Here is a 23,153-nt window from a genome sequence, read left to right on the forward strand (position 1 = left end):
GCTTTTTAGTAAGCCTTGAAATCAAGTAGTTTAAAAGAACTTTGTTCTTTTTCAAAATTATTTTAACTATCATGGGTCTTTTGTGTTTCTGCATTAAATTTTAGAATTAGGTTGTCAATTTCTATTACAAAAGCTCCCTGGGATTTCAACTGGGATTACACTGAATCTATAGATTGATTTGGGAAGAATTACATCTTAAAAATATTGAGTCATCTAATCCATGAACATGGTATAGCTCTCAATTCAGGTTTCCTTTAATTTCTCTCAGCAGTGTTATATAGTTTTTAGAGTACAAAGCTTGTGCATATTTTGATAAACGTATCTCTATTTTATGATCTCTGTTGATCCAGGTGGACTAAATGAAACAGAAGAAACTTGAAATATAGTGCTTGTGACTTTTGAAGTCAGGTTGGAAAGGGAGAATTAGTGGCAAAGCAAATTGAACTTGGAAAAATTAACAGAAGGAAATGAACACAATCCAATAGATATTGGTAGATGAAGTTGCAAGGAACTTATTGAAATAAGTAAAGGAAGTATTACCTCATTCAAAAGGGACAAGTTTACAAGATAAGAAATGCAGGTGCAGAGTAACCCCATGCACTAGAATTATTCAGGTGGTGGAAATTGATAATGGTAGAATGGTAGCTAGCGAATAGGTTGAGACTAAAGATGAGAATATAGAAGTGATATTGCTGTCAGAATATATAGATGTATATATATGATTCTCTTCCCAGTGGCAATATCTAGTAGTCAGAGGGACTTCAACTACGTACCTTTTTTCAGGCTCACAAAGAGAAATAATAACTGGCATCACAATGACTGGCTACAGGGAGAAAGAATTATCTGATAATTAGAGGTACCAGAATCAGGGGACTGACCCCACTCCAGGGCTGGCTGCCAAAGGGAGTGGCCAGAGTCCAAGTCCTCATATTCCAGGGAGCATGTCATTTCACAGGGTGTTTCTTAACAAGATCAGATATTAAAAGAGCATGTATTAAAGAATAGCACAAGGACTGATACTTTCTTGTAGGCTTAGATAATTTTTGCTTTTAAAAAGAATACCAAGAAATTTTCAGAATTTTTTTCCCCGTTTTTCAAGTAATGCTTGCCACAAGAGAGTGAACAAGAAAGGATGAAAGCCACTTCTTGGGTGCTGATGCTATCAAACGACAAAAAAAAAGGGGGGGCAAGACCGCTCTACTTTTGTCTCCTCTTTCAAAGAAAATAATTTTTCATTAAAAATAACTTATTTTAACGACTAAAAGGCTACTGAAATCCAGTGTGGTAAATGAGCAACCATTTTAAGTGAGTTAAACTCTCTAGGCCTAAAGGAATTATCCATGAAAAATTTGCTTAAGTGACTGTAGAAGCAATACTAGTCAGCTTTGGGAAGCCAGAGAAAAATAGGAAATGCCAAAAGATTAAAGAGGGACAAATATTGTCCTAATTTTCAAAGAGTGTAAAAAGCAAGAGAGAGTTTGAAGATTACTGGTAAATTTACAAGGTCTAGAATGAATTTTTTTAATAATCTCTACACTCATTGTGGGGCTCAAACTTACAACCCTGAGACCAAGAGTCTGAGGCTCTACCGACTGAGCCAGCCAGGTGCCCCTCAAATGAATTTTTAAACAAATGTTTTAACGATAGGGAAAGAGATTGAGCTCATGAATGACAATTTCAATTTTTTTTGTGTTTCCATCTATCTCTGTCAAGTTCTTCGTGGAAAAAAGGATTTAATGCAGATTTTTCAAATGAAGAAACTTAAAGGTACTGCTTCCCAACTGTAAACCTTTGCCAGTCTAGTATGATTACCAGAACGGCAGTGTCAGCATTACCTGGGAGCCAGATAGAATCCGAGACTCTCAGGCCCCAGCCCGACCTAGTGACTTAGAATCTACATTTACACAGGATCCCTAAGTGGTTCATAGGTACTAAAATTTGAGAAGCACTGAAGAAGTTAGAGGGACAAATAAGAGATGGCAAGGCGCCCCAAAACTCATAACATTAAGAAGCCGTTACAACTCCTAGGGCTAAAGGAACAAAGTACAATGTCTTCCTTGCTTGCTTTCCTGTTCCACCTCCTTGGTGAAGCCTTTCCTGTTCTGCTGACAGGCAGAGTGAATAGGTCCTTTTGCTATACTTTAAAATCCCATAATTCATATATCTTTTGTAGGATTTGTCTTCTCTATCAGAGTTGTTTAAACATCCATCTCTCAGCAGACTGTGCACACTGGTTAAGAGTCAGAGAGGCACCTGCATTTAAAAATTTTTAGTTTCTTAATCTCAGGAAACAAGCAGGGTTGCTGGAGTGCTGGGGGGTGGGAGGGATGGGGTGGCTGGGTGATAGACATTGGGGAGGGTATGTGCCATGGTGAGCGCTGTGAATTGTGTAAGACTGATGAATCACAGACTTGTACCTCTGAAACAAATAATACATTATATGTTAAAAAAAAAAAAAGAAGAAGAAGATAGTAGGAAGGGAAAAATGAAGGGGGGAATCGGAGAGGGAGATGAACCATGAGAGACTATGGACTCTGAGGAACGAACTGAGGGTTCTAGAGGGGAAGGTGGTGGGGGGGTGGGTTAGCCTAGTGGTGGGTATTAAGGAGGGCAGGTATTGACTGGAGCACTGGGTGTTACGTGCAAACAATGAATCACTACATCAAAAAGTAATGATGTAATGTATGGTGATTAACATGATAAAATAAAAAATAAACAAAAATAAATCTAGAAACCCAAAATAAAAAAACAATTTTTTTTAGTTTCTACCACAGTGCTGGGCACAGAGGTAGTCTAAAAAGGTAATCTAATCCCTTACCAACTCTATTAGGGAGGAACTATCATTAAACAGATTTTAAGATGAGAAAATTAAAGTGCTGAAAGGTTAGTAACTTGCCCAAGGTCACATAGTTATGAAGTGGTAACGCCAGGATTTTTTTTTTAAAGATTTTATGTATTTATTTGACACACAGAGATAGCACAAGCAGGGGGAGGAGCATAGGGAAAGGGAGAAGCAGGCTCCCCGCTGAGCAAGGAGCTGGATGGGGGATAAGGGGCTCAATCCCAGGAGGCGAGGATCATGACCTGATCGGAAGGCAGATGCTTAACCGACTGAGCCACCCAGGCATCCCTAAAGCCAGGATTTTTGAACCTAGGTAGTCTGGTTGTAGAATGATATTTAAATAACTTCATAATGAGAAATGACATTCTGAACTAGCCTTCCTTGGCCAATAGTAATTAAATTGTATTTTTATTAAATATATTTATGCCTACCTGCCAAAATAAACAAATAAAAAACAAGGAGGAGGGAATTTAAGGCATCGCTACTTGTCAGTGAAAAAACTCAGGCCGAAGTGGGGTAAATTTTGATGATTTTGTCCTAAAAGGTTTTCCTCAAACAGATGAGATGTTTGAAATAAGTGACTTTAGGCTTTTGTGATGAGAGTAAACTAACCTACCCACAAAAGCAGGGAGTTCATATTCTTCTAATCTCATCAGAGGTTTTCAACATAAACATTTACAAACCAAGGACTTAAATAAAAGTAAAAAAAAAATGAATTAAATCCTGCCATCGGGTCTGGTCAAAAGAACACAAAATGGAGAGCTGGTCTCCCATTGCCCTTTCATCCGGTTGGCAACGTGAGGAGCGGTGTTTTCACAGGGTTTACATGAGACCTCCTGTCCGTAGGCAGTGCTGTGGTCTCACCCTCCCTAAGGGAGAAGGAACAAAATGGCCATATACAGAGAGCAGCAGATCAAAGTATATCTCTCTTCCCCTTCCCTTTGCCTACCACCCATCCACATGGAAATCTTAATTCAACACTTAATGCCTTGTGTAGTCTTGACATAAATGTTGGTCCTCGTCTTCAAATTTGAAGTCTAGCAGGGGCAGATACTGGTCGAAACTGATGAGGTTCGTGCTCTGCAAGGCTGGGCCCGCCCACACACCGCACAGGTCCCCATTCAGAGACCCGCATCTTTCTTTCACGAGAGTACTTTCACCGGATTCTCAGCCGGAGCCCCTCAACCCTTCCGCCGGCGACCCAGCGTCTGCTTCGCAGCAGCCGAACCCTCGCCCGGAGCCCACTCAGCCTTAGCCAAAGGCGGCGCGTTCGGATCCTGCGGCCCACTGGGGACAGAGAAGCAGACGCAAGGCCGGGAGAAACCTGGGCGCTCGGTCTTGGGTCAGACTCTGAGGCGCCTCAATCTCAAGAGGCGGTTTGTCTTTCACCTAATTCAATAGGCCCAGGTTTTCCCTGAGGGCGTAATCGCGTGGGCTGATCACGGCGCTTCACCGCCTCACCACATTTCCCCGCGCTCCCATCCAACTGGCTCCCCACCCCCGACCCGCTGCTATCTTCAGTCACCTTGTCCCCGCGGGCCGCCCCTCCCGCTCCACGAGGGGCCGCGGGAATCTACAGCACCTCCGGCACACCTCGCCACCCAGCACGCGCCAGGACCCTGCCATTCTGCTCGCCACACAGACATGCAGTAACGCCCCAGTATCTGCTGCAAAAGTCCTTCCCCACAGCGGAGGAGATTTCCAGCCCCACGCGCCCGGAGTCGCCCCCGCCTGGCGCGGTCGCCGCGCCCCCAGCCGCAATCCCGCCCGCGCGCCTCCGCGTCTGCGGGTCTGTCTCCAGCAATCAGAGAAGGTCGGCTGAGCCCCCACGTGTGACCAACGAGCTCTCGTTACACCCGGGGAAGACCTCGGCCCCACACTCTAGGGCGGCCAACAGCTGCGTTAATTCTCCAGCGGGGGCGTTCTTTTCTTCCTCTCCAGCCGGCAGCAGTCGGGTTGTCCGCAGCAGCGACTACTATGGCCTCTTCCTCTCCACTGTGATCCCCCACCCCGCCGCACGCTACGGCGACAGCTTCCAGCGGCCTGCCTTTTGGTCTCTCCCTTATGAAGAGAAGAACCGAGGAAGGGCCACGCTTCCCTGGGGGGATGGGGGAGGGTCTGCCCGGCCCCACCTCCGTCGCCCACCGCTCTCCCTGGTGGCCCGCAGCCCTTCCAAACCGGTTCCTCCGGGTGAAGCGTGCCTGCCCTGGGCTAACTTTCCGCGAGATGATGTCCCCGCGGACCTGTCTTGCCCCACTGTCCCTTCAACCTCTCCGCAGCCTCGCCAGCTGTCCGCAACGTGAAGCGCGTGGCGGGACCCGAGGCTGGGACCTCCGCGCCCAGGATTTTACTCGGACTCCAGCACGTGGTGGAGTGGGGGGTGGCGGCCAGAGTACAGGCTGGGGGAGTCTCGGTGGCACCGGAGAGGGTCGTCTGGGGGCCCACGGCTGCTTTCGCGGAGGACGAGCCCGGCGGCTTGGGCCGGCTGACCCCGGCTGGAGGCCCGCGCGTCATCCCCCCTCCCACAGCCTCAGCCCCGGCGCGCAGACTCACACCCCTTCCTAGGGAAGCAAATGGTCCCTTCCAGGCGGGTGGCCATGTTGCTCTAATAAAGCGGGAGGGGCGGCGGCGTGGGGGGAGCAGATGCTGCTGGCTGCGAGCGGTAGCCGGGTGCTAGCAGAGCGCAGCCGCGAGGGAGGCGCGGGGGAGGCGAGCCGGAGCCGGAGCGACAGCCAGTGTTGGCGTAGAGCACCCAGGCGCAGCCGGAGTCGGAGCTGCAGCCGCGATGGCCGTGGCCGTGGGGAGACCGTCTGTGAGTGCTGGGGCCTCGCTTTCCTTGCGGGCGGCTCCTCCGGCGCTGGGTGGTCCCCGCTTTCGGGCGGGTGCCGGCGGGGAATACGGGGGCCCGGGCGGGGGCTCGGGATGGTGGCGGCTGTGGGTGTGTGCATGAGATTGGGCGCGAGTCTGGAGCTGAGGGGAGGGCTAGGAGACCAGAGGCTGGCTGGTCTACTACGTGATGCAACAGTGTATCGCCTAGTCGCGCCCCGGTTCCGGAGATGTGGGAGAGAAAGGACCCCTTTCCTATTTTCCCTTTAAAGGGATTCTTTTAGCCATGGTGTTTCTCGCCTGCCTGCCTCCCTCTCCGCGAGCACACCTTTCCTCTCGTGACAGTCGAGACAGGCGCCGAGAGCGGGGGTTTCCTCCCGGCTCCCCCTCGCCGAGGGGGCTACCAGGGCATGGGAATTGTTCGCCCGAGCGCGCTGTCACACGGCTGTAGAAGCGGGTGAAAAATAAAAGGGTGGGATTTCCATGGTGGCTTCCCCAGTGCATTGTGAGATCTCGGACGCCCCCAGGCACCCACCCGGCTGACCCGGCCCTGCCCAGGATGTGGACAAAAGCCCTAGATACACACACAAAGTTTTCACAAGGCCCCCTTGTCGTGGTGGGTGGAAGTATTAAAATGCTCTTCGGTTGGAAGACCAGGGGTGGCGAACCGAGGAGGCGGGGGCGCGAGGAAGAGGAAGGGCGGGCGGGTGCGTGGAGACCCGGGTGCCCGGCGGCTCGGATCGAGGGGATGCCCCCGCCCCGAGTTCGCGGGCCGGACAGGGGCCGCGCCTTCTGGGGTGCAAGACAGTTCGCGACTTGGAGCCGGACTTTGAGGGTGCGGTCTCAGTCGGTGCTCCGCATCCCCGAGTGAAATGCGGGCGGGGGGGGGGGGGGGAAGGGGCGGCGGCGGTTCCTTTTTACTGAAAGGAGCAGAGCCGGGTGGGAAAGGCGGAGTCCTCTTTCTCTTTCCCCATTTCTTTGTCGATGTTCAAAGTCCACTTTCTCACCGCTGGTATTGGGGGCGCCTCTAGCGAGGTTTTTCCCGCTCTACCGTCCCCTTTTCCTTTTCTCATCTCCTTGCCACAACTGGGTAGCTGCAGGTGGTGGCTTCAGAGGTCTTGTAGTTAGGCATGAAAGTCTTACAGAGATACTGGAGGCTCTGAAGTCCCGGGAATGCAAGGCTGTGCCCTGACTCCCAGGTCTTCCTCTAAGTCCTCTCCAGATACTGGCGCCTTTTGCCGCCCCTGCCCCCACCTCGCCCGGGGAAGTTCGCGGGGACCCTCTGCTTGTTCTAACGCGGTTTGGTGGCTCTGCTGCCGAGGTGTTTTCAAAGACGTTCTCCACAGTCACAATGTACTGTGGTCATATTGAAGTGTAACTGTGCGTCTTTTAAGCGTTTGATACCCTAATATTTAATGACATACTCTTAAGAATTCAGGTCTCCTCTTGCACACAAGTTGTGCTCTTGATAATTAGTGGTCGTGGATTGTTACAGAGGGAATTTACATAGGCTATGCTAATCCCTTTATTTTGCTGGTGAGGAAATTGAGGCCCAGAAAGGTCAAGTTTATCTGATTAAATTACTCCCACCTCTCTCCCCCGTACCCACACTATACTTATTTCCAGGGCACAGATTCCGATAACTAAAATAACAATATCTACTTTAGATAATTGGAGATCGTCTAGGAATGCAAATTCGGGGGGTGGGGTAGTGTTCAGTAACGCCTATTGCCGGTGCATTCTTGAGGCCTGGGGGAGGTGGAATAAATAATTTGCTGCACATTTTCTATAAATTAGTTAGTTCATATATGTCAGTTAAATGGGAACAGTATGTGGATTTAAGATTTAGCTGTGCGGCCATGATCATATCCAACACCAGGTCTGCCAACCAGATGTGAGCTTAATCCCACAGAATTCTTGTGTAAGACCTCTCTTATTCAAATAATAGAGGAGATTTTTAAAAGTGTATGTGTACAGAGGAGGTAACTGCTTTCTCTGCACATTCCCTGTTGTCACTGGAATTAAGATTAAATTACAGTTAAAAACAAGACTTTTTTGGGACTGAGTTGTGGTATGAGTGATCAAGAGTTGACTACAGAGTTGAAAAGTCTTTTCATACATTTCCAAGGAATTGTTGAATTGTTTCACTTTGTTCATTCAGCTCTTGTTTTAACTGTGGTGCCTGTAGTTATGTCTTCAAAACAATCCCGGTGAAGGCAGAATATTTCTCCAAACCCAGCTCCAAGGGATCAACACTACATCTTTCATTCTAGAATCCTCTGCCCCTCCTATTCCTTTATCTATTCTCTGATTTGAACAAATGGAAGGGTGTGTTGAGAGAAAGGAATCATTCCAAAATTGATTTGGAGTTTCCCTAGTTACTCGTATAGAATTAGACTTTTTTTTTTTTTAAGTTGTTTAGGAAAACATGAACAGACTCCTTTCCCTATAAACTGCCTCTCCCATCCAGATTGAAGGAAAGTTCAATTAGAATAATTTGCTCTCATAATTTTGGGTTTTCTTAAACTTGAACGTCTTCGTGTGACGTCCTAGGTAAATACAAGATTTTACTGGAGAAAAGTCCTTCTATGTCAGATGCAGTATTTTCTGTCTTATGAAGTGGTTATATTCAGTTATAACCATTTAAACCTTAAGGCTCAATTCAGATGTTTCTTAAGTGGATTTGTTGGCTGGAAAACACAGAGGCTTCAGTTTAGCATGATACTGTTTATTTCTGCTCTCATCTCAACCCCTAGCTTCTCCATTTTCTCGTGGATGGTCTTGGTGCTTGGCTCTGAGAAGACCCTGAAGCGCATCTGCTGTTCCCAGAATGTAACTAATGATTAGCAAGAGCATTTCTCCCCTAGGGATGTGTCCACATTTTGAATGAGTTAGTATTTTTGCATCCAAGTCCCAGGGCAGCTATTATTTTTATTTTAAACAGAGCATGGTAATTTGCTGTACCTGGGAATCAGGCTTTATATAGCTGATCCACTCTCTCTTAAGGTGTGATGTTCAAGTTACAGAGTCGAGGAGGTGAAAGGAACTTAAAGAGGTTATTTGGTTCAGCCTTGTTCCCAATGTAGAAATATTTCCTACTTTATCCCTAACAGAAGGTATGTATTTAAACTTTTCCGGTTGTGGAGAGTTTCCATGATATCCTTCAAGAAACACATTTAATTGTTCTTTTATCTGTTGAGCCAAAAGAAATGGAAAGCCAAGTTCATTCACTCATGTAAAACTATTAATTGAGCACCTCTTGTATGCTAGGTACTGTACTAGGAGCCAGGGTTACAGCAGTGGACAAGAGAGAAAATTCTCTTTCTACCTGGAGCTTTTATTCTGAGATTTAGTGTCCATGTGTATTAAAGTGATGAGCTTCAGTGGAGTATGTAAGCCATTTAGGGAGAAAAGAAATTATGTGCCTATTGCTGAGTCAACAATTATGATGCAGGTAAAGATCTTGTCTGGGAATCATAGACAGTTCCTGAAGATATGATCTGTTTTCAGCAGGAGGGTGGGGACTGACAATGAAATGTTATTTTTCCTTGTTATAAAATTGCCAGTTACATCTTGAGGTTGTAGCCCTCCGTGTGGAGGGCTCTGGCTCTTTTCTACCTGGAGAAAGATTAATGGAGCTAAGAAATGTCCAGGGGGTGGCTATCTAAATGATAAAGGGGCTGTCATCTAGGGGGGAGTTTAAAAAAAAAAACTCTTAAGTAAGTGGTATAAATGATACACATTGAGGCTCTATAAGCAATTATTAAAGAATGAAGGAAGTGTTTGAGGTACAGTAATCTCTCCTTAAATCTTTTGAAAGCTATAGATTTTATCTTTTAAGATATCTTCTTTAAAAATGATGTGTTTACATGACAATGAAAAACAGACCCATGGAATTGATTAAAAGAACGAAACTACCCATTTCCCACCATCCTGATATAAGAGCTCCTAGACTGTTAGTGTATTTTCATCGACTGTGTGAGATTTACACAGGTGAGCATAACCTATCTCGTGTAAACTGCAACTTAGAAACCAAACTGTGTGCCTGGTAGACCCTGTCTGTTGGGACACTCACATAATGTAGGAACCAGATGCTTAGTGCTTTCAAAGGGGCCACCCTGTGTTTTTATCCAGACAAAGGAATGAATGATTTGGTTGTCCTACTTTGATTGATTGCCAGAAGACCTAGTGTTTATATCCACTGATGATGCCACAGCTGATAATGATCTTCGGGTTTAGACTCTGTGTGGGGCAGGCTACAATCAGAACTTTCTATGCCAGTGTTTCTCTTTATAGGACCTTAAACTTGATTGGGGGTGGGGTGGGTAGAAGCTTTGTTGGATTTTATATAATTTATTGAAAACTGTCTTTCATAGTGCTAGTTAGACCTGTCTTAACTGGGCTCAGTGAAGAAGAACCATTATTTAAGCAAAGACCCAGAAGATCTAAAGCTTCTATCCTGTTCCCCAAGGAGACCTACTTAACAATTTAATTGATAGCCCCTTTTGTTGTTGTTGTTGCTGTTTTTTAAATCCAGACTGACAGAAAACTCTCTTCAACTAAACAGTACCACCTCTGACCCACTCAGGCCTGCTGGCAGCCCATCAATGCAACCACTGTAAAACATAAAAACAATACCTGGGCTAAGGTGATAGAGACAGGCTTCTAAAAAGAATTTCCTGGGTGATATGAAATCAAATTTGCATCATCATAGGCCTGATCTGAGGTAGAAATCAGGAGTCTGTACCCTTATATAATTGGAACCAAGGCATTAGAACCATCTTTTTTAGGATCTATGCCAGTGAGTGTGAGTGCCTTGTTCAAGTCAAAGGGTTCAGGAAGCTGACCTGTGTGGATGCATTCTCTCCCCCTGCTGAACTATGACTGTGTGGGATTGAGTGTGATGTGTTGATGGAGGGCGCAGGCTGAGGTGAAGAGGTTGAAAAGGCTTCATGCTCCAAAAAGAATGTCTTTGGTACCCGACAAGAAGAAGCTTTGTTCATGCCCCCCTCCTTTTTTTTTTTTTTTTGCATTTTAAAAATTGTGATAAAAATACATATAACACAACATAAAGTGTAGGCCTCTGAGAAGAGCTGAGCTGGCAGCTGGAGGCTGGAAAAGCAAAGCTGAGATGTTCCCAATAAAGGGCCTTGTGCTGGACCCTGAGGAGATGAAAGGGAAGATGTGTTGAGGATGTGATCTCCACCTCATGAGCTTCCTCATCTATGTGGCCCTGCTATGAGTCACACCTTTTATCCTAAAGAAATTGGACAGTGTATGAAGATGGGCATCACATGTGCATGCATGATGTGAAGAACCCAGTTACAGTTTCTACTATCTGCAAATGAATAGGCCCAGAAAGTTGTAAGAGACTCTTTGATTGAATAGATGTAAAAATTCTACTTGTTAAGAACAAATTTGGTTCTGGTAACTGACCTTCATAGCTAAAATTTAAAACTACTTGTGAAGTAAAGACATTTTGTAGTGATAATACACCCATATGCCTGTGGTGTTCAGCCTCTGGGAATGTTGATATAATTATAAGTAAGGTCAAACTCCATTCTCTAGCAAGTATTAATTATAAGGGAATTATGTCTGCAACAACAAAAAAAAAAGTGTACCTATTTGTTTTGATAATTAAGTAACATTACTTCGGGATGAATTTATGATTTCATAATTTTTTCTTATAGAAGTAGAATCACAATAATACAGATAGCTTAGAAATTGAAAAACAAAACAACCCCCAACAACCTAAACATATCAACAATATTCTTAGCTTCCTAATCCATCTGCTTCATCAGATATTTTTTCCATTCTTTCTCTTAGCAGGTGCTGAAGTTATGATGTTGAGTATTTGAGATGCCATCCCTGCTGCTCTTTAAATTTCTTGGAAGGATGAGTAAGCAGTAGGATGAGTAAGAAAGGTGAGGTGGAAAAGTGTGCCAAGCCAAGGGAATAGCATGTGCAAAGCTCTGGGTGTGAGGTGGAGCCTCTTAAGAAAATCCAGCTATGACATCAGCATTCAGGGTGGGTTAGGGGGAGTGGACAGATGTGAGTCTAGGCAGGTGGGGGGAGAACAGATCATGCAGTGCATTATTGAAGACGTGTATATTTTCTACACAGTTTTTTTTTTTTTTTTTTAAAGATTTTATTTATTTATTTGACAGAGAGACAGCGAGAGAGGGAACACAAGCAGGGGGAATGGGAGAGGAAGAAGCAGGCTTCCCGCGGAGCAGGGAGCCCGATGCGGGGCTCGATCCCAGGACCCTGGGATCATGACCTGAGCCAAAGGCAGACACTTAAGGACTGAGCCACCCAGGCGCCCCTCTACCCAGTTTTTAAAATATTTTATATCCTATGCACCCCTTTGCCCCAACTTAGGAAATCTCCAGATTCTTGGAATTGGTTGATAGAAGACCTTGAAAGTCTGTAGAGTATGAATTCTTTAGGATTCAATAGAATAGAGGCGAAATGAAAAAGGATAGCAGAGTTGATTCCTTTCATGACCAAATTGCACCCTTAAGAATAGAGGAAGTGAAGACTGAGGAAGCACACAAAGAGGAGGTGGGGTCCAGTGACAACATTCCCAACATAGGTCTTCCTCTGTCTAGTCTTCTATATTGAGGCCTTCCTCGATGTGGAACTACAAATTCTCGTTTTCTTAAACTTTGAAGCGACTGAGTCCTGAAGGGTAGGAAAATGGCAGGACTCCTCCTATCTTGGACTGCAAGTGTCAATCAGTGTTCTCCATAAAGAAAATTAAAAACCCTTTGGATACTATGAAAGTAGGAAAAAAGTCTGTTAAAAGCCTGGGTTTTCTTAAGACTTAACACCTCTTTCATTCACTTCATCCCTTTGTGTATCGTTTTCATGTCAATATAAATTTTGTGAGTCTCATTAAGTGTGCCCATTAAATTTACTCAGACCTGCTGTTGAAAGAAAAAGGCTTAACCAAAACCCTCTGTGCACAGAAAGCCTGCTCAGCATCTTGATTTTTTAATTTTTTTAAGAGATGAAAGAAGTTGAAGATGACGCAAATGGAAAGATATACCATGCTCATGGATTGGAAGAATTAATATTGTCAAAACATCCATACTACACAAAGCAATCTATAGATTGAGTGCAATCCCTATCAAGATACCAGTAGTATTTTTCACAGAACTAGAACAAATAATCCTAAAAGTTGTATGGAATCACAAAACACCCCAAATAGCCAGGGCAGCCTTGAGAAAGAAGAACAAAGCTGGGGGTATCACAATCCCAGATTTCAAGATATACTACAAAGTTATGGTAATTAAGACATTATGGTACTGACACAAACATAGACACAGATCAATGGAACAGGATAGAGAACCCAGAAATAAACCCACACTTATATGGCCAATTAATCTATGATAAAGGAGGCAAGAATACACAATGGGGAAAAGACAATCTTCTCAATAAATGGTGTTAAGAAAACCAGACAGCTACTTGCAAAAGAATGAAACTGGACCACTTTCTTATACTATACACAAAAATAAATTTAAAATGGATTAAGGACCTAAATGTAAGACCTGAAACCATAAAACTCTTTAAAGAAAACAAGCAGTAATCTCTTGGACATTGACCTTAGCAGCAGTTTTCTAGATATGTCTCTTAAAGGCAAAGGAAAGAAAAGCAAAAGTAAACTGTTGGGACTATACCAAAATAAAAATCTTTTGCACAGCAAAGGAAACCATCAACAAAACTAAAAGGCAGCCTGCTGAATGGCAGAATATATGTACAAATTAAATAGCTGATAAGGGGTTAATATCCAAAATATATAAAGAACTTACACAACTCAACAGCAAAAAAAAAGAAAGAAAAAAAAAAGACCCAATTAAAAAATGGGCAGAGGACCTGAAAAGATATTTTTCCAAGAAGACATGCAGATGACCAACAGACACATGAAAAGATACTCAACATCACTAATCATAAGGATATGCAAATCAAAACCACAATGAGGTATTACTTGACACCTCTCAAAATGGCTAGTATCAAAACAACAAGAAATGGCAAGTATTGGCAAGGATATAGAGAAAAAGGAACCTTCATGAACCTTCATGCACTGTTGCCGGGAATGTAAATTGGTGCAACCACTGTGGAAAACAGTATGGAGGTTCCTCAAAAAATTAAAAATAGAAATACTATATGATCCAGTAATTCCACTATTGGGTATTTACCCAGAGAAAATAAATATGGTAATTCGAAAAGATATATGCACCCTTAAGTTTATTGCAGCATTATTTGCAGTAGGCAAAATATGGAAGCAACTTAAGTGTCCACTGATAAATGGATGGGTAAAGGATATGTGGCATATATATACAGTGGAGCATTATTCAGCCATACAAAAGAATGAGATCTTACTATTTGTGACAACATGGATGGACCTAGAAGGTGTTATACTAAGTGAAATAAGTCATCAGAGAAGGACAAAGACCATATGGTTTCACTTATGTGGAACCTAAAAAACAAGATGAATGAACACACAAAAAACCAGAGTTGTAAATACAGAGAACAAACCGGTGGTTGCCAGAGGGGAAGGGGTGGGGGGATGGGCAAAATAGGTGACAGAGTTGAGGTGCAGACTTCCAATTTCAGAGTGGATAGGTCACAGGGATGAAACGTGCCGCATGGGGAATATAGCCAATAATATTGTAATGGTGTTCTGTGGTGACAGATGGGAATTGCATTTACGGTAAGCATAGCTTAATGTACGGAGCTGTTGAATCACTGTGATGTGTACCTGAAACTAATGTAGCATTGTATATCAACTATAATACAGTTAAAAAAAAACCCTAAAAACCTCTGTGCACAGAAAGCCTTCTTGGCATCTTGATTTTTAAATTTCTATTTAAATCACTGCCAAGATATTTATCTTATTTTATCCTTAACAAAATTCCCAAGAAGTAATATAGACAAGAAAACTGAGGAACAAAGAAGCTAACATTTACCTAATGTGATGTGGTACAGCCAGCTACTGGGGGGGGGCTAGGCTTAGAGCCAAGGCTCTTAGACCAACATACATACAGATCTACCGTTTGTGTCAGTTTTTTAGACTACATTTTGCTCAGGTAATACATTGGTCCCAAATTTTGGTGGCTTACACAGCAAAGGTTTATTTCTCACCCACAGTCTTTGTTCTGTCCTCTGAGATCTCCTTGCTGTATTGACCCTAGGATCCAGGTCCTCTATCTGGACCTTGCCAGTCTGGTGGCAGAGGAAAAAGATGCTGAACCCTGAACTATCAAGTTCTTACATGGATCACTTACTTCTACACAAGCTTCATTGGCCAAAGTAAATTGTCATTCCTAAGTTCAACAAGATGAGATGGATAATCCTGCAAAGAGTGGCTCTGCCAGTCACTTGACCAAGCTTGAGGGCCATGGGATGGGGAAGTAAATCCTCTTCTACAGAGGGCAGGAAACATTTTGAATCCTAAGACTTCATTATACCATCCTAGTCAGGGCATCTACTTTAGAGCCAAAGGTCTTTATTATTTTTTAATATTGTTCCCAGTCCATAATGATTTTTTTCACTGCCTTTGTCCTACTCTGATTCCAGTTGGACATGACAGAATGATGAGAAAGAGTGTGTTAAGCAGCTAGGATGAATTGAAGGCAGAGGATGTGATTATTCCTATTGTTCACTCACAATGAGCTTCCAGTAGCATCCTCACTAAGTAAGGGTTGGGTGGTGACCTTCTGAAAGACCTCTGTGCTGTTCTGTGGTGGCCCCAGCTCTGGGACTGTACTCTCTGGGAAATGGTTTTGAGGCCATTAGGACTTCCAGCTGCTTGACAGAATTATTTCCCTTGGGATGCTTCCAAATCTGTCCTTTCCCAGCCCATCTGTTCTTAAATGCAGATGCATCAGATGGCACCCTTCTTTTCCTTGCTTTGTTTTCTGTCGCTGAGAGGCAGTAGTACTATATCACATTTTGGTTAAGAACATAGGCTCTGGAGCCAGACTGCTTGCGTATCAGCTCTGCCACTTAACCACCTTTGTGACCTTAGGCAAGTTACTTACCTTGTGTACCTCCCATTTGTTAGCTGTAAAATAATAATAGTACCTTCCTCAAACATTTATAGGATTAAATAAGACACAGAAAGTATTTGCAGTGATGCATGAAACATTCATCCTCAATAAAAAGGAAATGAATATGGAAATAATAATGATTTTATACCAAAGCCTGGGATCCAAGCAGAACTGCCAACCCACCCCATCCCAGGTAGGGAGTGAGCATTTGCCCCTTCTCCTCTCACCCACCTGAAATGCAGTCCTCCCTTTTTCTAATCAGAGCACACCTTGGAGGCACAGATCCAATCTACCCTCTCCTTGAAGCCTTGACTCGCCAATCCAAGTTTGTGGTAATTTTTCCCTCTCTGAATTCCTGCGGCAGTGATCCCCTGCAACACTTGTGTGTCACCCTTAGTGTTCTGGCGTCTCTGCACCACCCCCACTTTCTTTAAGCTCCTATTTAAAACAAATAGGGATGATCAGATATAGTTGTGAATGTTTTTTTAAAAAATCTCTCATTACCACAAGCATTTGTTCTGCTAACCCTGACTACATTCATGCATTCTTAGCCTATGTTATCAGATTTAAGGGAAGAGACTGTGTTGTGCAGCCCCCCATTAATAAACATATGACTGAGTAAAAATTGGTCCTTTGGATAAGACTTGTGCCAGCCCACTTTCTCTCAGTCCACCTTTTAATCCATGCTGTTGCTATGTGAATTTCAGGCAGATGTAGACCACGTATCTATAGCTTTCTGCCCCAGACTTCTCTGCTGTAGTCACCTGGGTTCTGCCTAGTTATTTTGACCTGTGTGCACATCTGGATGTCCAAGAATGTTTCCATCCCATGGGCCAACACTTGCCTGGTGGAGGATGGAAGCTGGTGGACAAATATTTCTCTCTTTTGTCACTAACTTTGACAATTCTGAGGCACAATATGTATGGCTCCTCAGAGGGTCCCACATGGGCCCCAGCCCCAGTCCACAGGGGTGATCAGCTCCGAATATATACATTTAGGGTGGCTGTGCCTCCTTCCCTGTTTTATCCTTCTTAGTCTCCACTCCTGTTCTTTTGGATCACTTCCGCAAATAGCTGCATGCATGTAAGCCCTTGTCTAAGGACCCTGCATTTTGATGAAGACACCTTGTTTCCTGGTTTGGGGCTCTTTTACCTTATGCAAATGAGGGAGCATGAATGTTACTTTGTAACATACCAAATTACTTTGGACTTAAAAAAAATATGCTGAGAACAAACTGATCTTTCTTTAATCAGGGTCTTAGTATTTGTAGGAGGGAAGACTTCAGACTGTTGTCAAAAGCTAGGCTCAGAAAAGAAGAAAACTGGATACGTCATGTAATCTTTTCTATAATTTTCATTTCTACATCTTGGAGTGGAACCCAAACTCTCTGGATGGAAGTGCTTGTCTCTGAGTGTATAACTCCTACTTTGTTTGTACTTTGTTCTGTAACTTCTTTAATGTACCCATTTCAAGTCAATTACATATTTTATAATCTAGAAACTAGATACAGAGTGTATGGGGGAAATATGTTTTTGATACATGAACTGTGAACTTGGGCCAAAGTTTAAAACTCTTTTTGAAAAAGAGAAATTTTGTAGCTTACACTGCATAGATTGGGAAAAAATGAGGTAAAATTTTTTGAAGCAACTTTTAGTGAGTTAATAATATTGAGCAATTTTAAGGGCCCAGATTAACTTAAGTATCTGCCTGAGAATTCTTCAACTCATTGGAGTTGTTCACATCATCTCTTCACTTTGAGCCTATCCCAGAGGCATTTTCTAATAATGTAGGGGACATGCTTGGAAACACCACAAGCCAAAAAAATTCATTGTCCAATTTTCCCAAAATTTGTTACCTGTGCTCTCACTCTGAAGTTTGGTCTGACTTTTGTAGGGGTGAGCAATATAGGATTGTACCTCCTCCTGTTGCAATGATGTGATTGTTTGTTACATACCTCTTTGTTTTAAATGCCTTATCTAGTCCTTAGTTTTTTTGTTTTTGTTTTTTATTTTCCAAAATAAAGGGGGTGGGAGGAGAAAACTTAAAAAATTGAATACTGAAGCATATGATTTCTCCATTTCTCAAACTAAACTGGAATTATTTTTCAGGTTTCTTTCTTTTTTCTTTTTGTCTTTAAATATACATTTGGAATGTTGTTGCTAATTTGCACATTGGCTTTGCTGCTGAACTCCTTGCACCTACTGCAGTGATGTCCTAATTGAAGTTGTGCAATTCCACACAGTTTCCTGGTGATTAGATTTCAGTGGGTAAACACTGATGTTCATGATTTTCTTGTGAGATAGTTTGGTTAGATATTGTTCTTGAACCCAACCCCTTCAGCTCTTATTTGATGGATCAGGACTCACACTTGCCCAAGATAAACAGTAACGATCTTAAGGTCAAGTCTTCTAACTATTGTTTATACCTTCTTTCCAAATGGAGAGACCACCGTAGTCTGCAGAATAATGCTGTCAGAACTTTTCTGAGATGATGGAAATGTTCTATTACTGCATTGTCCAGTATGGTAGCCACCAGCTGTATGTGGCTATTGAACACTTGAAATGGGGCTTGTGCAACCATAGAGTTAGATTTTTTATCTTGTTTAATTATAATTAATGTGTGTTTAAATTTAAATAGCCACATGTAGCTAGTGGCTACCATATGGGATAGTTAGCTTTAGGAGTTATGGTCTAGAAGTATTTATAATCTGATATTTCTTGGGCGCCTGGGTGGCTCAGTTGGTTAAACGACTGCCTTCGGCTCAGGTCATGATCCCGGAGTCCTGGGATCGAGTCCCGCATCGGGCTCCCTGCTCAGCAAGGAGCCTGCTTCTCCCTCTGACCCTCCCCCCTCTCATGTACTCTCTCTCTCTCTCATTCTCGCTCTCTCAAATAAATAAATAAATCTTAAAAAAAAATAAGTTTAAAAAAATCTGATATTTCTCATTTTTTAAAATTTTTTTTTAATTTTTTTTTAAAAGATTTTTATTTATTCATTTGCGAGAGAGACGGAGAGAGAACAAGCAGAGGGAGAGGCAGAGGGAGAGGGAGAAGCAGGCTCCCTGCTGAGCAAGGAGCCTGATGCGGGACTCGATCCCAGGACCCTGGGATCATGACCTGAGCCGAAGGCAGACGCTTAACCATCTGAGCCACCCAGGCGCCCTAAAATATTTTTTTTATTTATTTGACAGAGAGAGCGAGAGAGGGAGCACAAGCAGGGGGAGTGGGAGAGGGAGAAGCAGGCTTTCAGCCAAGCAGGGAGCCCGATGCGGGGCTCAATCCCAGGACCCTTGGATCATGACCTGAGCTGAAGGTAGATGCTTAACGACTGAGCCACCCAGGTGCCCCTATTTTGTTTGTTTCTTAAGATTTTTATTTTATTTTATTTATTTTTAAGATTTTATTTATTTATTTGACAGAGCGAGAGCCAGAGAGCACAAGCTGGGAGAGCGGCAGAGGGAGAGGGAGAAGCAGGCTCCCCGCTGAGCAGGGAGCCCGATGTGGGACTCAATCCCAGGACCCTGGGATCGTAACCTGAGCCGAAGGCAGAGGCTTAACCAGCTGAGCCACCCAGGCGCCCCAAGATTTTATTTTTAAAGTAATCTCTATACCCAACTGCTTGAACTTACAACCCTGATATCAAGAGTCACACGCTGTACCAACTGAGCCAGCCAGGCACCCCTCAACCCCCCAAACTATTTTGAAGTAAATTCCAGGCACAGCCTGATCTCATTTTAAGAGCTAAGCTGGTGACCTGGGGGTTAGGAGGAGCATGGCATCAGAAAGAGGTATTCAGGGATTTTCAGGTGGCTTTGTGACTTTAAAAAAAAAAAAAAGCCTTCAAGTGTATGGATGGTAAAATTTATGGTTTGACAAAGATAGGTAATGAGTCTATAGATGAGTGATATTCTGTGTTTGAGGTATTTTATCCCCATCATCATCATCATCATCATCATGAAATGCTAAGCATGAGCCTATAGATGGAACAGTTACTGCACCAAGCTCGCTTACGTGTGCTTTTATTGAACTTTGGGTTCATGGATAATTTAAACATTCATACGCATTTTTTATCATTGAGCTTCATTGAATGCCAGCAGTGTTATAGAGTCATAGAATCTTTAAAGGTGGAAAGCAAACTGAGAGGGGCGCCTGGGTGGCTCAGTCGTTAAGCGTCTGCCTTCGGCTCGGGTCATGATCCCAGAGTCCTGGGATCGAGCCCCGCATCCGGCTCCCTGCTCCGCGGGGAGCCTGCTTCTCCCTCTCCCACTCCCCCTGCTTGTGTTCCCTCTCTCGCTGTGTCTCTCTCTGTCAAATAAATAAAAATCTTTAAAAAAAAAAAAGAAAGAAAGCAAACTGAGGTTTATTTTTGGTTTTAGCCCAGTCTCCTCAGAATGTTTAATTCCAGAGAGTAGCAGCTTGTTTTGAGCTCCCCTTGAGTGGTCCAGCACTTTGTCATACCACACTTGCCAGATCAGCTGACTGGCTGAGGTAAAACCTGCGGAACTAAGTCTCCTACCCACTTTTTAAAACGGCAGACTCTTAGAACCTCTTTTAGAGCAGACATGTTTTTTTTTTCTAAGTCTATTTGAGGTATTGCAGATACTCTTGTTGGAGAGAAATGTTTTTTTGTAATTAACGTAAAATTTTTCTCTTTTGAGAATTTATGTCCGTTACTGGTGTACATTTTTATAGGAAATGCCTGTTTACTTTCTGTATTTCTGTTTATAAAAGAAACCTACCCTGTAGCAAGCACATTTTGGTCATGTAGATACATTGCAGGAAATAATGCTTGCATCAGTGGTATTTAAAAGTGCATTTTTACTTCACAGCATAAAGCAAGAATTGTTACTGCACTTTTGTAGTTGGATTTAGGAGCTAATAATGATTTTCTTCCTCATGATAGACTGCAGAATATGTATATTCTAAATTTGGAACTCTACTTAGGATCTCAGGATTTAAGGGGAATGAATTTGTGATGGTAAAAGGTACTTGTATCATCAGAAATGCTCCCAGGCCTTGGCTCAGCTGTTTTATTGATGGAAAAAGATGATATGCTTTAGAATAAGAGCTATTAAAAATTTCAGCAACATTCTGAACAACTGCAAGCCTACTGTTGCAACAGGATGCCATTCCTTTTCCATGGACAAGTCTCCAATAGAGTCTGCCCTTTGTGTTCTCTTGGACTTTTGTTAACCACATTCCTGGGAGAGCAGGAAGAGCTACGTCTAATCTCATCATCTACATTGCAGCTTAGTCCAATTTACTTTTTTGCATGGTTCCTAGAGATAGTGAATAGTTGGTTAATACCCTACGTGTTAATGTTGCTGCAACTCAGGATTTATGCCATTTTTTGCAAATAATACTCCTTTGAAATGAGCTTTCTTATCTCCACTTGACAGGAAATATTTGAATCCACGTTAGGGCTAAGAACAAGATTTAGGGAGATGTTTTGTCAAATCACACTCACTGTCCTTTTCATGAAGGGTAAAAACAAGAAACTATTAAGGCTTGTAAAATGACTGTGACCTGATTAGGAAAATATTGGACCTATTTTCAGCAAAGAGGGTAAAAAATTAGTATGAGTAGCAGGTTTTTTTTTTCTTTGTATTAAGTTTATAGATTTTGAAAAAATTCAAATTTAAATCCCGCAATAACACATCTTGAAAAAGAAAATAAATTCATGTAACCTAGGTCTCAATGCTTACACTTTATTACAGTTAGAAAAAATGCTAAACTTGATGTAGCCATCACATTAATAAGAAATAGAAGCTTACCTTATGTATTCTCTTTAAAATAGTTAATGATCAATGGCTTATCACAGCTTTGATAGGCCTCAATTTGGTTCTGGATTAAATTATTTATGGCATGGTAAAATACTAAGGGAGAGAAATAACATAAACCATCTTTGACCAGGATGAGCTTCATTATTTGGCTCATTTATTGGAGGGGGAAAAAAGTACCAAGAAGGACAACCCTCGGATTCTTCGGTTAAACTGGTATTGAATGGGCCAGTGTGCGCCACCTCTTAGCTCTGCCTGGCAAAATGAGGACCTCAGTGGTGCCAGAGTTTTCAGTTTTTCAGAACGTGGAATGGACATTTAGAGTTTGAGGTGAAATTTCCCCATCTGAAAATGTTGGCAGTTAAGTCAAATATTTTTAAAATACTGTGTGGGCCACATAAACATGTTCATGGGCGGAGACTGCCAGTTTGCAATCTGATTTCCATTGAAAATAATTCATTTATTTTTCTTGTATTTGAATAAAGAAACCATTAACTTTTTTTTTTTTTTGGTATGTCTTTTTAAATGCTTTAACATTTGAATAAGTAAAGTGCTTTTTGTAGAAAATGTGCTTGTTTTTAAAACAGAAGTGAAGGATTTACTTGAACTCTGCTATGAAAGCGTCTAGATTGTTTGAGGGCAGTATCGAAACTTGAAATTTGTTTCCTTAACAGGGTATCTCCAAGCAGGTTTGTGCTGTAGGAGATCAGATTGGGAGAAGCAGGACCCTGTGTGGAGTATCTAGGGCCCACAGCACAGAGAGCAGGAGGGACTCTAAAGTGTGTGGGGTCCAGTGCCAATGTCCCTTCGCAAAAACATGTGCTATATATAGTGAACGGGTTGGATTTTTTTTCTTCTTGATTTAGGTCCAATGACAGTTAATGACTGTTCCTTATAGGCTGTGAAATTATTTATGAGTTTGGCAGTAGGATGATGTAAAATGCAAGTGGAGATAGGTAAAATAGGGTCTGTTACCAAATCCCAATAAATTGTTAGTTCTAGAGCGAGGAGGGACTTCAGAGGTCACCCAGTCCAGGGCCTTCCTTTGAGGTGAGGAAACCGAGGCCTGGGGAGTTCAGCTGAGACCGAAAGTTCTCATTAGCTCTTCCCTGTCCAGCCCTCTCACTTCTTTTCCTCTTTTCTTCCTGCGTGTAGGAAAATGTGTCTCCCAGGAATTATTTGTGACAATTGGAGAGTCTCTCAGAAAAACAAAGAAGTCAGATGTTTAGTAAACCGAATATTTACAAAAGATCTTCCTGGAGGTTGATTTAGCTTGTCTTTGTTTTTTATTGATAAAATTTCTGTTGCTGTTTTTTTTTTCTTTAAAGATTTTATTTATTTATTTGAGAGAGAGAGAGAGCGAGAGAGAGATGGGAGGAAAGGGAGAAGCAGGCTGAGCAGGGAGCCTGGACGCGGCCTGATCCCAGGACCCCAAGATCATGACTTGAGCTGAAGGCAGATGCTCAACCTACTGAGCCACCCAGGTGCCCCCTGTTGCTGTTTTTATATGAGTTTTGATATGCTTCTTTCCAAAAGCCTACTCTTCCATGCTATTTTTTAGAAAGCAAAAAGCCAATTAGATATTCCAAAGGAAAATGTGGCAGTTTATTACCCTTCTGCAGAGTTTCCTATTGGTGGGTTGAACCACGTG

At 42.9% G+C, this 23,153-nt stretch overlaps 1 protein-coding gene and 1 pseudogene across 11 annotated transcripts in view; both read left to right on the forward strand.

Annotated features, from left to right (window-relative positions):
- The first annotated feature begins 5,469 nt into the window (after positions 1-5,469).
- Positions 5,470-23,153, forward strand: part of SEPTIN11 (septin 11) — an 88,253-nt gene continuing 70,569 nt past the window's right edge. For all 11 annotated transcript variants that reach the window (XR_013446392.1, XR_013446393.1, XM_078068809.1 and 8 more), the window contains exon 1: positions 5,470-5,654. Coding sequence is in view for 9 of the 11 variants with exons in the window: in XM_078068809.1 (XP_077924935.1) it covers positions 5,628-5,654 (27 nt within the window). In the remaining 2 variants the exon portion in view is untranslated. The remainder of the gene's footprint in view (positions 5,655-23,153) is intronic.
- Positions 10,472-11,248, forward strand: LOC144381257 (mitochondrial import receptor subunit TOM5 homolog pseudogene; annotated as a pseudogene).

Source organism: Halichoerus grypus, chromosome 3 (assembly GCF_964656455.1).
Source record: "Halichoerus grypus chromosome 3, mHalGry1.hap1.1, whole genome shotgun sequence".
Classification (NCBI taxonomy): domain Eukaryota; kingdom Metazoa; phylum Chordata; class Mammalia; order Carnivora; family Phocidae; genus Halichoerus; species Halichoerus grypus.